Raw genomic sequence first — 14,546 nt, 5'->3', positions numbered from 1 at the left:
AACTTAAGCAATTGAAATTTTACACTTGGTACTCAAAGTAGGTGCCTCACAGCCGAGCTTGTTGATGGCTGTTTGGACACACCCTGCTTGCTTGCGATGGCTGTTGGAAATGTGGGTAGGCTGCGCGAGCCAGTAGCCGGCGTTGCGCTGTTGTCTGCAAAGGTAATATAGCCAACAACCAAGATTTTTTTTCCATATATATATATATACACGTCCAACGAAGCATATATATATATATATATATATATTTTTGGCAGAAGGAGAGGGGAAGCATGTCTCTCTCTCTCTCTCTCTCTCTCTCTCTCTCTCTCTCTCTCTCTCTCTCGTATCGGTGGAAGGAGAGAAAGAGACACGCAGCAAATAACAGCTACAGAAGGCAGCTTTTTCTCTATTTTGCAGAGTTTGCCTCACCGACACCCCTTTATCCTCGTAATCTTGATATCCGCAATACCAATCAAGTTCTCAATTTTGAAGAGGATAATTCACAAGCTTAATTCATCTCTGCTTGGGTAGCTTCCACTCTCAGCTTTCAATTTTCTTTACTTCATCATGCCATCATCAAGCGACTCCAACATGGATATCCCTTTGCCTGATGCTACTCTGGAACAACAAATTTATTTGTTTTGCAACAACAACTTTAAGATGTTGAATGCCAATTACAAGACCACGACAAGCGACTAAAATTTTGCAAGTCACGTTCGACGCTCAACAAACCCGCAAAAAGAACAAAAGATAAGTTGTCGCTCCTTGACTTTTTCTCACTTTGATGGTTGCAAAGATGGAAAATTTGTTTTATTGACTACTTTGCTGAAGAAAATTTTGAACACGACAAAATTAAGTGCGCTACCAACCACATGAATGATAAAGCTGCTTTATGGTGGAACATGCTCCACAATAGCATTGATCTCCCTATCACTTGGGCCTCGTTCCAAGAGAAGGTCAAAGAATCATTCTTACCACCTCAGTTTTATCTTCACGTACATCGTGCATGGTCAAATTTCTCATGGATTGAAGTTGAAAATGTGAGTCAATATACTAAGCGTTTTTGGCAACGCCTCTTACTCCTTCGCATGCTCGAAGATGTGTTTGAGGATTCACTTCAACGCAAATACAAAGATGATTTTCAACGTGGTATACAAGCAAAAATCAATACTTTGAAGCCCTCTTTACTCTACAAAGCAATTTCTTTCGCTCAACGACTCGGAGAAAGAGTTTCAATCTATTGCCCAAATGGTTCGCTATTCTCAAAAGGCTACTCAATTTCGCCAACCATACGCGGAAACTCAGAATCGACAATCGTTTTGGGTAACAAATAATTATAACTTTCGTAAACCTTTTGTTACTCCACGCACTGACACTTTTAACAACACTCGTGCATCCATTTTTCCAAATAAAAATGTATCTAATGTGACTGATTCCAAGCCAAATGATGTAAATTCAAAGCCCCATCTTAGCCACAATAGCGTGCACACACCACGTGCTGATTCACAACACAAATATCCCATCTTTTGTTATAAATGCTATAAATCGGGCCATAAACAGTCTCAGTGCCCTCTAAGCTTCCACAGGAAAATCCTTCATTGGCAAAACTCCACTATATTGAAGACGATAGCGCTATTGATGATCTCAACTTCACTCCAGATTGGAATGAAGATGCTCTTCAATTCGAGGTGAACAACACAGCATCTATTGATCCAGGTATGCCTCCCTCTCACTACATACTTTATTACGAATGAAAGGTCATATAAATGGTTCTGAAGTATGTGTTTTACACGACGGTGGTAGTTCACATGACTTCATCTCTGAAAAACTTGTTAAGAAACTCCAACTTGAAACTTCTCCTTTTGCTTATAAAGTTAAATTTGCTTTTCAAAAACTAGGTACAATGGCACACGTGAAATAAAAGATCTTAAAATTTCTATTAGTCCTTATAGGAAAAAACAAATTTTTCTTATTACACCTCTGCACTCCATAGATGTTATTCTTGGTATGCCATTTAGACACCACCATAATCCACAGATTGATTATCATACACACACAATGTCTTTCAATTTTAATAATCAATCTCTCTCTTTATCTAGTCACTCTTCTCTTGAAATCCACTCATTTCTCACACACAAGCATGTCATGCATTAAGAAAACGTGAGAAAGCATACACGATTTATGTTAATGAAGTGGAAAAGAAAGAATCTTCTCTCTCACCACAACAACAAAAATTTCTTGCTTCATTTAATGATTGTTTTGCGGATGATTATCCTCCCCATCTACCCTCTTCTTGTGGTGACTTAGACCATGAGGTAGAACTTCTTTCAAGCATTCAACTGCCTCACAAAGCACCATATAGACATGGCCATTTGCACCAACAAGAAGTACAAGATCAAGTAGTTGAATTGCTTGACAAAGGTCTCATTCGCCCTAGTAGCTCCCCGTTTGGTGCGCATGTCTTACTTGTGCAGAAAAAGAATAAATCTTTAGGACTATAGAGCACTAAAAAAAGTGACTGTTAATAACCGCTACCCAATCCCCAGAATTGATGACCTTTTAGATATATTGAAAGGTGCAAGTGTAATTAGTAAAATTGACTTAAAGTTTGGGTATCATCAAATCCGTATGGATCCTGCGCATATCTTTAAGACTACTTTCTGTACACAATCAGGACCTTATGAGTTCGTTGTCATGCCCATTAATGCTCCTACCACATTTGCACACATGATGAACAAAATTTGTATAGATTATCAAAACTTTGTGATTGTTTTCTTCGATGATATTCTTGTTTACAGCCACTTTGAAGAACACAAGGATCACTTAAGCATTGTCTTTGATTTGTTAACGGAAAATCAATTATATGCTAACCCTAAAAAATGTTTTTTCTTTCAAACTAAGATGGAATATCTAGGCCATATTGTATCGGCCGATGGTATTCAAGTAGACCCTAAGAAACTCCAGACTATTCGAGACTGGCCTACTCCTAAAAACGCCCATGAAGTTAGATCTTTTCTTGGTCTAACAAGTTTTTACCGCAAGTTCGTAAAGAATTTCTCACTCATTGCTCTCCCATTGACTATCTTGCTTCGCAAGACAATAATTTTTTGATGGGGTGACAGTCAACATAAGTCTTTCTCGAAACTTTGAAGTACTTATTGACCCATGCACATGTCCTACAACTACCAGACTTTGATTGTCCTTTCTTTTTAGTTGTATGCTAGTGGATCTGGCATAGGTGCAGTCCTCATGCAAGATGACCATCCCATAGCTTATGAGAGTTGTAAGCTCAAACCTAATGAAGCTAAGTATAGTACCTATGACAAGGAACTTTTGGCTATTGTCCATGCCCTCAAAATATGGAAGCATTATCTCATGGGATTTAAGGTACTAATAATGACGAATCAACAGGCTATCAACCACTTGTTGACCCAATCTTTGATATCAAATCGCCATATCCAATGGGCTTCTTTTATCCAAAATTTTCACCCTATGATCCAATATCTAGACCACGTTAATGTAGTTATAGATGCTCTTAGTCGCATACCTCTTGATGATAATCAAAGTTCTGTTTACAATTCTAATTCATTTGATGAGCTTAAACATGCTTATTTGAATAATATGTTTGCTATTCAAGTGTAATATTTTGATGCCATGATTGATTCATATGTTGATGACCCTGATTTTTCACCTACATGGAATGCCATACATGCTAACAATTCTTTACAACTAAATGATTATTCTTATGCAAATGGATTTTTATTCTTTCAAAGAGACTTTGCATCACTGCACCATTTTGAGACCTAGCCATAACTGAGATGCATGCTCCTGCATATATGGGACATAGAGGAATTCAATCCACATTAGTTGCATGTAAAGAATATTTCTTTTGGCCTGACATGAAACATGGCATTGCAAAATTTGTGTCTGAATGTATTGTTTGTCAAAGAATTAAACGCCATCAGGGTAAACCTTTTGGTCTTTTAATGCCCATGCCTATTCCCAAAGGTCCATGGGAAGAGATTTCAATGGACTTTATTACTGGCTTGCCGACTACCTCCTCTAATGACATGATATGGACCATAGTTGATAGATTTAGCAAGCAAGCATACTTTGTACCTTGCAAGAAGACCTTGTCTGCCCCTCAAGTAGCTAAGCTATTCATTAAGACTATCTTTCCTCTCACCATGGCTTTCCCAAAGTCATTCTCTCTAACCGAGATGGCCGCTTTGTAATCATTTTTGGGTTGCTTTATTCAAGAACTTAGGTTCTAAAATGGACTTTACATCTGCTTTCCATCCAAAAAGCAATGGCCAGACTGAAGCTACCAACAGCACCATTATGGATCTTCTTAGATCCTACACTATTGATTGACCCTCTAATTGGGATCAACATTTTCCTCTACTTCAATTTGCGTACAACAATACCCCCCATTCAGCTACTGGTCGAGCTTCCTTTGAAATTGTCTATGGCAAGAAACTTCCCATTCTTGTCTCTATCATAACTAGTGATGTTCCAGCTATTGACACTTTAGCTCATAACCATGCTACTATTCTAGCCGAAGTCACTGAATCTATTAAGCGAGCACAATTGAAATACACTACTCAAGCCAACAAGAAACGACAACCAATGAAATTCAAAGAAAATGATCTAGTTTGGCTACGTATAGAGAAAAGACGCTTAAAGAATATTACCAAGCATCCTAAGATCAAGTTGGCTCCTAGATTTTATAGACTATTCATAATTATCCAACAAATTAATGAAAATGCATTCCGCTTGTGCATTCCCACTCATTGGAAGATACATAACTCATTCCACATTAGTTTATTGAGAACCTTTAAAGGCCCCACTTCTATTAACCCTGTTATTTATGACCCTCCTCTCCTCGAGGATGACTTTGAAGTTCTAGTACCTGAAAGTATTATTGACCGTGACCAAACAACCACCCCAGTACTGGCACTGTGTATCATGTCGTTATTTGGTGATGTATAAGAATCATTCTATTGAGGAATCACAATGGATTCCTGAAATTTTGCTTACTCCGTACTACTGACACTTGATTCTAGTCTCCTACCTTATTATCTTTGGCTCAAATTGAAATGCTACAATGTTGTAGTATCATTGTTTGTGAGAGGGGCTTTAGCGTTCAAAACGTTATAAAAATGAGCTTAAAATTCATTTGGAGACAAAAAAAAATGAACACTCTCACATTGAAGGACCACCTCTCATGTCTTTTGATTTCACAGATGCGATCGGTTTGTGGAGAGATGGAGCAAAGACTTCAAGATCAGTTTGTGGAGAGATGGGTTTCATATATGCAATCGATTTGTGGAGAGATGGAGCAAAGACTTCAAGACGTGTACACTCGTATAGCTTAAGAAGGCCTATATTTTATACTATTATTGTGGATAGAGCATATGTATTTGCTATTTGCTACAAGCAAGTGCATAGCTACTATTGTTTTTGGATAGTTACTGTTATGGACAGGTTTCATGCTATTTTTTGGATGGGTGTTGCTTCGTGCAGAGATGCAATTGTGAACAAGTTTCATGCTCTTATTTTGGACAGTTGTTGCTATAGTGGACAACTCTTATGTGGTTGTGTTTCTGTAGTGGACAGCTTTTATGTAGTTGTGGACAGCTATGCAGTTTTGTTGCTATTATGGACAGCTTCTATATGCAACTTTGTTGCTATTTGTTGAGGGCTTTTATGCCCTTGCTACTATTTTGATATGGAAAGCAAAGACTTCCTTTGGCAATATGGAAAGACTTGTTGCTATTATGGAAAGCAAAGAGTCATCATCAAGATATGTTTACAACGACATTAGCATGCCATAGTACCTACGTTCTTGTTGCTTTTCTCTATATATTTTGGTGCTGTATGATGTAGTCTTGTTGAACATTTTTGTCTATCCATCCGTCCAAAATAAATTGCATGGATGTTTCTTACAAATGTATTAATCCGTAAGGAAAATTATTATTTTTGCTTTTGTGCAATGTAAAGGTGGTGGTCCTACACATGCCTTGTAAATTTCTTAATGCAAGTTCTTAAGTTTGATACTTTTGGAAGGTCCAATTATTCATAGCTTATAAATTTTCGTCGAGAAATTAAAATTATTCAATACTTCTCTTATACGATGATTGTTGCAATTTATTTCTTTGAATCAATGATTTTGGAGGTTTATTCTTTTGCTTCTCTAATCTGAAAAATGCAATTTATTTAGCCTAAGTTATTTAGTATTTTTTATTATGTATATTCTATTTTTTTAAAAGGTTTTTTTAAGGTGTTTGCATATGGTAGAATAATCTCTCTCTGTCTCTCTCTCTCTACACAACATTGGGACTCTGCATACCTGCTCGCGCGCTCTCTCTGTCTCTCTCTGCACATCTGACCAAAACAGGAGGGGGATTGGATTCTCTTACAGAGGTCGAAAAGTTGGTGCAACCCATCAAGGTAGACTTCCCCTGTGTGTGTGTGTGTGTGTGTGTGTAAGCATAAACATCGTCTCTCTCTCTCTCTCTCTCTCTCTCTCTCTCTCTGCATCACTCTATTATTTGATATCTAAGAACTGTTAGGGTTGAGGGAAGCTACAGAGATGAAGATCTAGGGGGGAGATCTCCCGCCCATTCTCATGGACTGGAGTCTCCTCTCCCCACCCATGAGTGAGCATATGAGTGGTGATGACAAAGAAGGTGCCACTCAACTCCCCCATATGTTGTGCTTGTGGCATCTAGATCGCCTAACCATCTCAAAAGGCATGTCTCGCAGGGAAAAAATGCTTCCTCTTGAAAGTTAAATTATCTCTGCGTAATTCTCCCTTGCAATTTTTTTTTTTGTCCTTATACAAGACATGTTACAAGGTTTCTGGTTTTGCCTTTCAAGTGTTCAATTCTCTGAGGGAGTAACATATGTAATAGAGAACATCTGCTAAAGTTGAGTTCTGAAGCATCGCCACCCCTTGAATGCCTGCTGGCATACATGTCTTCTGTTAACTCCAAGTGTGAAGAATAACCACGTACATGAAATAATCCTTTTTGAGCTCTGGTGAGTCTCTATGTAGAAGGCAATGTACAGGGTTTCCATGTCATCACAGCTCCCTAATGACAAGCAAGGTGGTTGTGTGATCACGCGGCCCGGAGCAACCCAGAATGTCATCACAATTCCCTAGTAACAAGCAGGGTGGTTGTGTGATCACATGGCCCGTGGTGTCTGTGGTCTTGTGTACCGTGTCCCTCTTTAACCATGTGTTTGCTTCCTTCATCTGCAAAGATAACTCTTTCATCATGGTTTTGCCATCCATTTCTTTCGCTCTATTTAACGACCTCTCTACTATGTTCAATTTGCATATGGAGAGAGAGAGAGAGAGAGAGATTTGGGATTTTTCTATTGCTAGCATGACTCAACCAACAGCCAGCATTGGTTTGTTGAGATATACACCCAATTATCATGCCTTTAGTCTAAGGTCAATTGGGGCATATTAAATCCTTTGATTTTACTCTTGTAAAAGGATGCAATTCCTACCTAGGAGGAGGCACCTATTTCCCATGCATCTAGGATGCCACAAAAGTTGACTATGGTGAGAGATTCTAGGAAAAGCATCTAGAGAATGTAGGAAAATATTTAGGTGATTCATTCTACACCTTTTACTCAGCCTATTTAAGAGGCACCTTCTCATGAATGATATACGAGTCATTACTCCTATGTTGATATCATGATTATGTTAATTATCATGCTAATCATGTGTGTTTAACCAAATTGCTCTAATTTTTCTCTTAGTCTCATTTCATTATGCTTCACCATGAGTTTCCTTGTGGTCTATGAGCCTCCATGATTTTGTGTCATTTGGTATCAGACCCTTGTTACCTTTCCAAGCTCCATTAGTACCTAACTAACTCCCTACATTAAGTATGATTAAACACTAATCATTTTTTAAAGCTCATTTCTCTCATTCTATCAAGACTACCTTCAGTGGAGGAGTAATTTCTCCCTCCACAAGCTATCAAGCTTGCTAATGGAGTTGCTTCTAGACTCAAAGGCGCGCACGTGGCCTGGTGGAATTAAAGAAAAACACAAACGTTCACTGGCAAAAGTGACTACCGTAGACACTTGTTTTTTTTTTGTGTGGGGAAAATCAAGATCTCGACGATTATACAACAAATCAGCGCCATTCCTACTAGACCAAGGGGTTTTTCAACCTTGCGAATCCAGTTGTAGTGTTCATTTTGCGAGTAAGGGTCTGTAGCAGCTGGTTCACAATTGTATCTCACAGAGAGCTCCTTTGGTAACACGAATTTCTCTGAATTCCTATGTACTCACATGCACTTGTATGGTGAAGGAAACTAAGGTCTTTGGATATATAATTGTATCAAGCATTAGACACTGCTTGGGAGAGTCTCCTAAGTAAGACCTTGCTATGAACATGGTTACTCAATGCACATTGAAAGGTTTAATGGGATAGGTTTTCATACATGGCAAGTCAAGGTAAAGTTCATTCTCATGAAAAAGGGGTTATGGATAGTTGCAAATGGAAAAGAAGAAAAACCAAGGACAAGGGAGACAGAGGTCACATGGGAAGCTAAGGACGAAAATGCTTTTGCCATCATAGCTTTAGGACTTAGTGATAATTACATTCATCACATCTTAGATGCAAAGTCCTCATTCGAGGCATGGGAGACTATGGAAAAATTATTTGGGACAAAGAGAAAACATTCAAAAATTAGTCTTAAAATTTAATTTTTCAAACTTGAAACCATCTGACTCATTTCCAACCCATCTAAATCACATGAAGAGTCTAATGTCCCAACTAGCAGCTGATGGAGCACCAATAGATGATGAAGACGCAATAGCTATCTTATTAAAAAGTATGTCCGATGAAGTGTATAGACACTTAATTTCTACTCAAATCTTTCAAAATTTTCTCTAGAAGACATTGAAGCTGCATTCCTTGAGGAGCACAAGAAGAAGCAAGAGAAGACCAGTGTTTCCACTAGGATTTATGAAGGAGCATACAACACCAAAAACAAGTTCTTCACCAACAAGAACTTCACTGACTCAAAAGCGAAGAAATCTTGTGGATTTTGTGGCAAAGATAATAACATTGAGGAGAATTTTTTCTTTAAGAAAAAGGCTCAGAAGACGTATCTTACAACTCGAGAAGAACTTCAAAAAGAGGTCTTTGAGGAGTCCAACTGTATTGAAGCAAATTGGGCTTTTTGAGTAGCCTAAGGGATTAATGCCCCTACACCTCTCCTTTCTAAATATAACTCTCAAACTTTGTAAACATCATTAGATTCACTCACATGACTATCTGTTGGCATTGTCATCATAACCAATAAGGCCTACGGCCATGGCATTGTCATCATAACCAATCCTACGGTCATGGCATCGTAAACATAATTAGTAAGCCTCATGAGTCCTATAAATGTCATCATAGCTAGGGGAGATGTAACATTGTTATGATTAATTGGTTGAGGGGGGATTTGTTGAGATATCCACCCAATTCTCATGCCTATAGTCTAAGGTCAATTGGGACATATAAAATCCTTTGGTTTTACCCTTCCAGTTCCTACCTAGGAGGCACCTATTTCCCATGCATCTAGGAGGCCACAAAAGTTGACTATGGTGAAAGATTCTAGGAAAAGCATCTAGAGAATGTAGGAGATGATTTAGGAGTGCCATGACATCATCCATGATTCGTTCTACACCTTGTACTCAAACCTATTTAAGAGGCGCCTTCTCATGAATGATATACGAGTCATTACTCCGATGTTGATATCATGATTATGCTAATTATCATGCTAATAATGTGTGTTTAACCAAGTGCTCTATTTTTTCTCTTATTCTCATTTCATTATGCTGCACCATGAGTTTCCTTGTGATCTATGAGCCTCCATGATCTTGCTTCAACGGTTTTCTCTATGGAGTCTCTTCTTGGGCTAGACCTTTATCTAGCAACTTTGTGGTCATTGAAGATCATGCGCATGCGTATTGAAGCAGCTTTCCCCTCAGATTTTATATGATCAAGAGGTGACCACTTTCCCTCAGCATACAGTCAAAGCTGGCTGCCATGCCAAGGTAGCATTCCAAGGCACAAAACTATGGACACACAGACAGACAAAACATATCCAATATCCCAACAGAAATCATAGACCACTTGATACATTGATGCTTACAGTGCGATTGGTGAACATGAACAGTTGTTTCAAGAATTTTGACTTTATTGAGGAGATGCTGGTGCATGATCAGTTAATGACCACAGGAACATTGCCTGCCTGGCCAGAAAATCAAATGTCCGGACACGTACTCCCGAAATGAAAAGAAGAGCACATCCCCACATTATGATACAAGATGGCATGTCAGCCAATCAAAATCAATGTCCTTCGAACCCAGAAAATCTCGACACTCAAAAGGCACTAACAAGAATGTACAGACAGAGGATCTTCCTGAGGAAGGTGTCTTTACTTTCTAGTTGTTGTTAACAGAATATATACCACTGGAAAGTTCAGGTTATTTCCCTAACTTAACAAAAACCTAAGTGCAAACAAAAACCTAAGTGCAATCTGAACTCCATGAGAGTAGCTTCAAATCACCAACTCCATGCACAGCAGACTACGTGCTATGGCATCCCCACTCACATCATCAGTGCCCAAGAGTAGGCGCAAGTTCACGCATAAAGATATCAACTTAAGTAGGCAAACCTTCATAAAGGTGATTAGCAAAAAGCCCAATGAGCTGGCATTGCTCATCGTGTAAGGTAGCGGATATGGGTCCGTTGAGGGATACAAGCTCTCCATCAATCCCGCAACCTTTATGACTGTTGTTCCCCGGCTTCAGTTTCACTGATTGTACCTGCAGAAGGCAGACATGTCAGGGGATCCAATATTTGTGTGCTTGCCTGTGCCAGTGCAAGAGAGAGAGAGGGAGGGGGACGGGAAGACATCACCTTCGTGTACTCTACGAAAGGTAAAGACAAGTGGCGCCCGAATTGCATCAAAACCAGGAATCGGAGCAGCTGGAGGCGGCCAACCCCTCTAACCATAAGAAGATCTAAAGTCCTGTCATCATGCTCTGCAGTAGGGGCCATCACTTGTGACTTCAGGCATTGCACAGTCTTGCATTTATGATTGCAGATCATGACACCCAAAAAAGGGCCTTGCTTCACCACCCAATTTTCGCCATCGGCAGCAGGGACATGGTGGCCATCATGCTTCAAAGGAACTTGACCACCACCACCACCACCAACATCAGCTTCAGAGTTCACCTTCAAGTCCCAGCAACCTTCTTGTTGGGCAGCTTCAGAGTCCCATGAGCCTCTTGAACTTCCATTTCCAGAGCTCCGACCCGACCAACCTCTTTCTATTCTTGACTTTGATCGTGTCCTCGGTCTGGGAGATGGAGTTGTAGGCCCTGCTACAGAGTGATTCACAGCCACGTCCTCAGTCTCGGTTTGTATGGGGGCACGCAGTGTCGGGGTCCGCTTTGACTTCGTATCGAGGCCTCTCACGTATTCAGAAGGCTCATTGTTAGCATCAAAATTGCCTGCAAAAATGTTGTGCTCACCAGACAATTTACATGGTGTCATCAAAACCGATTCATGATTTTGCAACCCATTGCTTGACACTCTTGGCCCCGTTTCTATGTGCAGCTTTCGACCAAAGGTATCAGTGGGCTCATTAACGTTACCCAAGGTAGCTTCATTATGAGTTCCTTTACTGTCTGTCCACTCATGATAACCTTGACCAGCAGCAGGCAGATACTCAACCTCGCACTCATATCCTGGCAAGCATAGAAGCTTCAATGCACCTGCTATGAAATATCTGAAAGGTCCAAACCTCTTTTGGTATTTTTCAGAAAGCTCCAACACTGTTCAAAATACATAACAAACTTCAATGTTAGATTTTGTCAGAGGTCACATGGTAAACCAATAAAATAATAGATAAATAATTTTTAAAAAAAAACTTCAGATATGAGACACTGAACATCAGAAAAAAGTGTTTCATGGCACTAGTGTTTATAATTACAAAAATTATTACAGTTACATGTATGCACAGCAGGATATCAAGTGATATTAAAAGAGCCACAACACCAAATGGGTATGCTCTATCCAGGACAAGCATGCTTATTATGAACAACGCAACCATGGCCAAATTAAAGGAGAGCACACATGCATTGAGCTTCAGGTGGGCAGCATTAACCCCATCACACCAGTCTTGAATCACTAGATCTATGTTACTACAGAGGTGGACGAGATGCTAAATGGAAAGGGACTTGGATTCATGCATATGGTGGACTTTCAGTCTTGCCGTTATCTTTGCGTGGCTGAAGAAGCTTGTAAATGGAATAGATAGCGCACACATTAAACAAGTGCTCATTAATTGAAAGGTAGCATAGAAATGGGAAACATTTGTTTATGTCGTTAAAATGGTCATAGAAGAAGCATCAATGTGGATGTGTGAGCTACTTAATTGTGCAACAGTTGAAGGCTCTCTCTCTCTCTCTCTCTCTCTCTCTCTCTCTCCCCATTTCAATATAGCCTGGATTCCCCATACCTTGATCTCTCATGTCAGGAGATCAACTGGATCATCCGGTTAGATCTACTCGGGTTACACATACACCAGACATGGGTGTCTCAGTCAGAGATTGGTAAGACGTGAGTTCAACAGAGATCACTTCTTGAGACTCTCCAAGGATGGATTCTTTGAGATCCCGGGATACATACAGATACACATGTCACATGCCATGCATATCACGATTGGCCACACTCGAGGCCTCGCCTGTGGATGTCCAGACAATAGACTAGCCTAGCGGTTCCTCCAAAACCGAGCCCGAAAAAACTTCCCTTGCCCGGAACGCACGGGCGATTCCGCCGTGGGAAAATCTTCTAACGGGGAAATTAATCTAATGAGTCAAAGTCTTAACTAGTGAAATTGATCCCGGGATACATACAGATACACATGTCACATGCCATGCATATCACGATTGGCCACACTCGAGGCCTCGCCTGTGGATGTCCAGACAATAGACTAGCCTAGCGGTTCCTCCAAAACCGAGCCCGAAAAAACTTCCCTTGCCCGGAACGCACGGGCGATTCCGCCGTGGGAAAATCTTCTAACGGGGAAATTAATCTAATGAGTCAAAGTCTTAACTAGTGAAATTGATCCGATCGAACGGAAAGTCACATGGTGAGATCAAAGAAGAGAGTTGCACTTGGTCCATAGAATCACTCCTTTATTCCTCCCTTAATGAGGCACAACCGCCCTGCTGATTCCATTGCTGTGAGACCCCCGCACCCCCTCCGAGGGTGCTGGTGGAGGAAGCAGCGTCAGCCTCTTGCGCGGGGAGGGGATCCACACTTGGGGCTCAGGGTATCCTCCCACCGCCTCAGAGTACAGACTGGCAGAGCTGAGGATTTCCCACATGAGGAGAGGACATGCACAATATGCATCACAGGAGTAGTAGAGGATGAGGCCCATTATATGCTCAGTTGCTTGGCTTACTATGAGATACGGGGGAGATTCCATTGCCTCTTCCGAGAGGGATTTGGACCACTCACACGGGTGATATAGTTTGAGGATCAGAGGTGCTTGGGCATGTACTTGATGGAGCTCAGACGGCACAGGAATGTAGTGTTGAGGCAGCATGCTGAGAGACAGCCGACAAGACCCCTCACAGAGAGCCATCACAGATTTCTTTGTGGTACATACATCCACATCGGAATCTACTGCCCACAACAGTTCCTCTACTACGACATCAGAGCCCACCACCCATACCCATACCCACGCTCCAGCTCCACGCCCCAAAGGAGTTCTTAGTGAGAGCTCGATCCATTCTGCGAGCCAGATGTCCCCGACCCAGAGCATCAGGATCCTCCACCACACAGACAGATTCGTGAGGTTCTCTGCCAACATGTCACGCTCCATCACAGAGGCCTGACATTCACTCCACCATCAGATCGGTTTTGGCCGAGGCAGGTATCGACATTAGCTAATCACAGCATATCTCACTCTACACAGGATCATCTGTTGATCACATGTACTGTCAGATGTTTTCATTTTACTTTTTCTTTCAGTTTTCCATGGCTCAGTATATCCATGGTTACCATTGTATTCCTTTAGGTCTCATAGGCCCTTGGGGTCTTCCGTAGACGTTAATATAACTTTCTTTCTTTCTCTCTTCCGACTAGCCTTAGGCCCAAGATCCTCCCATAGTTACCAATTTTTCACCACCCATAGGTGCCTGCCTGTAGGCGCATTTATCTGCCTGTAGGCAATGCCGTCGAGGAAGCACCTTGTGGGGGTTTTGAACCCAAAGACCTTCTGGTCCTAGGCAAACACCTTCACCACTTGGGCAATCACCTCAACGGCCTCTCTCTCTCTCTCTCTCTCTCTCTCTCTCTCTCTCCCCCCCCCCCCCCCCCCCCAACTAGAGCATGCCTTGAGAGACCACCCCTAGGAGTCCTCGTCACGATCTCAAGATAGATAGTGTTGGAAACCAATGCTCCACCCTCGTCATTGTGACTATGCCAGTAATGTGTTGCTCTATTTTGTAAGACCCCCTTTATGAGA

The 14,546-nt window shown here is 41.0% G+C and overlaps 1 protein-coding gene across 3 annotated transcripts in view; it reads right to left on the bottom strand.

Moving 5' to 3' along the window:
• Window positions 1-10,181: 10,181 nt before the first annotated feature.
• Window positions 10,182-14,546, bottom strand: part of LOC147631379 (sphingoid long-chain bases kinase 1-like) — a 77,873-nt gene continuing 73,508 nt past the window's right edge. For all 3 annotated transcript variants that reach the window (XM_086809780.1, XM_086809782.1, XM_086809781.1), the window contains exons 9-10: window positions 10,925-11,844; window positions 10,182-10,830 (exon numbers count right to left, since the gene is read on the bottom strand). In XM_086809780.1, the coding sequence (XP_086665906.1) occupies window positions 10,666-10,830; window positions 10,925-11,844 (1,085 nt within the window). In that variant the 3' untranslated portion in view covers window positions 10,182-10,665. The remainder of the gene's footprint in view (window positions 10,831-10,924; window positions 11,845-14,546) is intronic.

Source organism: Cibotium barometz, chromosome 15 (genome assembly GCF_041138505.1).
Source record: "Cibotium barometz isolate CiBa-2024 chromosome 15, ASM4113850v1, whole genome shotgun sequence".
NCBI lineage: Eukaryota > Viridiplantae > Streptophyta > Polypodiopsida > Cyatheales > Cibotiaceae > Cibotium > Cibotium barometz.
This window is presented reverse-complemented; position numbering and strand designations above follow the sequence as displayed.